The sequence below is a fragment of the Gigantopelta aegis genome, chromosome 6 (genome assembly GCF_016097555.1).
Source record: "Gigantopelta aegis isolate Gae_Host chromosome 6, Gae_host_genome, whole genome shotgun sequence".
Lineage (NCBI taxonomy): Eukaryota > Metazoa > Mollusca > Gastropoda > Neomphalida > Peltospiridae > Gigantopelta > Gigantopelta aegis.
In genome coordinates, this window is record NC_054704.1 from 70,324,862 (window position 1) to 70,327,155 (window position 2,294).

The window sequence follows — 2,294 nt, forward strand, 5'->3', positions numbered from 1 at the left end:
CTATGAGTTCCACCTTTCAAAATGAGGACTGGCAAACTAAGTATAGCAAGAGCTATGTTTAAAATAAGCCCGAACGTTTGTTCGTTTATAAATACTTATTCCCATGCTTATAACCAATTAAGGTTCAAGTACGCCGTCCTGGATACACACCTCAGCTATCTGGAATATATGTCCAGGACAGTGAGTTAGTAGTCAATGAGAGAGACAGAGGGGGCTGGACGTAGCCCAGTGGTAAAGCGCTCGCTTGGTGCGCGGTCGGTTTAGGATCGATCCCCGTCGGTGAGCCCATTGGGCTATTTCTTGTTCCAACCTGTGCACCACGACTGGTATATCAAAGGCCATGGTATGTGCTATCCTATCTGTGGGATGGTGCGTATAAAAGAGCCCTTGCTACTAATGGAAAATGTAGCGGGTTTCCTCTCTAAGACTATATTTCAAAATTACCAAATGTTTGACATCCAATAGCCAATGATTAATAAATCAATGTTCTCTAGTGGTGTCGTTAAACAAAACAAACTTGTTTTAGTCAGTGAGAGAGAAGACGGTGTAGTGGGATACGAACCCAGTACTGACCGATTGTTTCATTTCTTGACAACAGTCAAGGGAGGCAAGGAACGTGAGTTAGTACAAATTACCAACCTATTGTTTGTCATAAACTGGCTAATGATGAAATAAAAGATTAATTACACAACAAGCTGATAGAAAGCAAATTCTGCAAATGAAAATTATTAAATACAAATTTAAACAAACTAATTAAAACTAGTAACAGCTACTAAATGCTATCGCACATATAAGTGATTCAAATTTCATTAGTCAATGCGTCTTCTTAAAACAAAACAACTAAACAGTTTTCTAAAGTTTTCACGAAATCTGACATTGGTGTATGCGTAGAGAAAGGGATTGACGCATGATTTTGTCCACAGCAGCCAGACAAGAAACTCTAACACATTTTTGTTTACACATGCCTCGCATACAGTCTTCAAAATAATGACCATGGTGTACGGAGTCCAACAGATGGCGAACACGATCACTAAAAAAGACAAGGTTTTGGCCGCTTTCCTGTCCCGGCTGTGCCTTCCAGCTCTCTTTGAATTGTCAGCATCTACACTGGCTGGACTGTTTGAATCGTTAGCAGCAACACTAGCTGGAATGTTGCAGGCAACCTTAGCTGGATTGTTCCAATCAACACCACCTGAACTGTTTCCACCAACACTACCTGGATTGTTCCCGCCAACAATACCTGGATGGATTCCAACAGCTGCATCAGGATTATTCCCACCAGCACTAACAGAACTGTTGGCGGAGACGTAAGACGGGCTTTCTATCGTTGACGTTACAGTACGGACGGTGGATGATTTTATCTGATCCGTCTGGCAGAATATTTTGTTGCGTTGTCGAATTTTCAAATAGGTTAATGTGTTTAACACTATGATTGACACAAAGGGAATAACAAATTCCACGGTGGCTGTTGCTAATGTGTATTCAAAATTCTTGTTAAATTCGGTGTCGCAGTCGTCGTCTGCAACGGCCGATTCACCTACCCAGTAATCCCAGCCGATGATCGCAGGACCGTAAAGAGAAAACGCAAAGATCCAACTGACCGTGACCTTGATGTACGCCACTCTCCTAGTCTCGCGTTGGTTATAGTCAGCTCCAGCTGTAATGAGGATCAGGCGATCCAGACTGAGAATGATCATCAGAAGAACGGTCTCCAGACAGAGAGTGAAGTCCACGCACAGAAATATCTTGCACATGGCCCGACCCAGGGGCCAGTGAAACACCATAACGGTGTACACGATGTACAAACCCATGCTGGAAAAGCCAAGGAACATGTCAGCAATGGCGAGGTTGAAGATGTAGATGTTGTAGATCGTCCGTAGAGACCTGTCTCTCAGGTAAGAGATGATGACGAGGAGGTTGCCCATCACCGCCATCAGTATGAGAACCACGATGATGATCACCACTGGAACCAGCACAGGGGTGGGTAAGAGATAAAGGTCTTCTTCGCCAGTGTCAAACCCCTGCGTTGTATACGATATGTTAACAGACATGGTCATTTACGCAGTGTAGATTCTATAACAATATATAACAAAATGGTCATCAAAATTGTCAATATAAAACAATATTCTTAATACAGTGCTAAGCATCAGCAAGGAATCAACTTGGTTACAACAGTCAAATCATTGCTAGAACTGTGACATTTCGAAGCAGCAATGGTCCTTGTTAAACGTGTAGTGTTTCCAAAGAAAGATTCCTGTCGAACAGTTACATTTCTAAGATCCAAAAATCTTTGT

At 42.4% G+C, this 2,294-nt stretch overlaps 1 protein-coding gene across 1 annotated transcript; it reads right to left on the reverse strand.

The window, feature by feature from the left end:
* Positions 1–809: 809 nt before the first annotated feature.
* On the reverse strand, positions 810–2,051 carry LOC121374702 (muscarinic acetylcholine receptor M4-like). The gene has a single exon (XM_041501808.1). The coding sequence runs from the start codon at positions 2,049–2,051 to the stop codon at positions 810–812; it is 1,242 nt and encodes a 413-aa protein (XP_041357742.1).
* Positions 2,052–2,294: the final 243 nt, after the last annotated feature.

Excerpts from the sequence above, each read along its gene's own strand:
- LOC121374702 (XM_041501808.1), bottom strand. The coding sequence starts at position 2,051 with ATGTCTGTTAACATATCGTATACAACGCAGGGGTTTGACACTGGCGAA.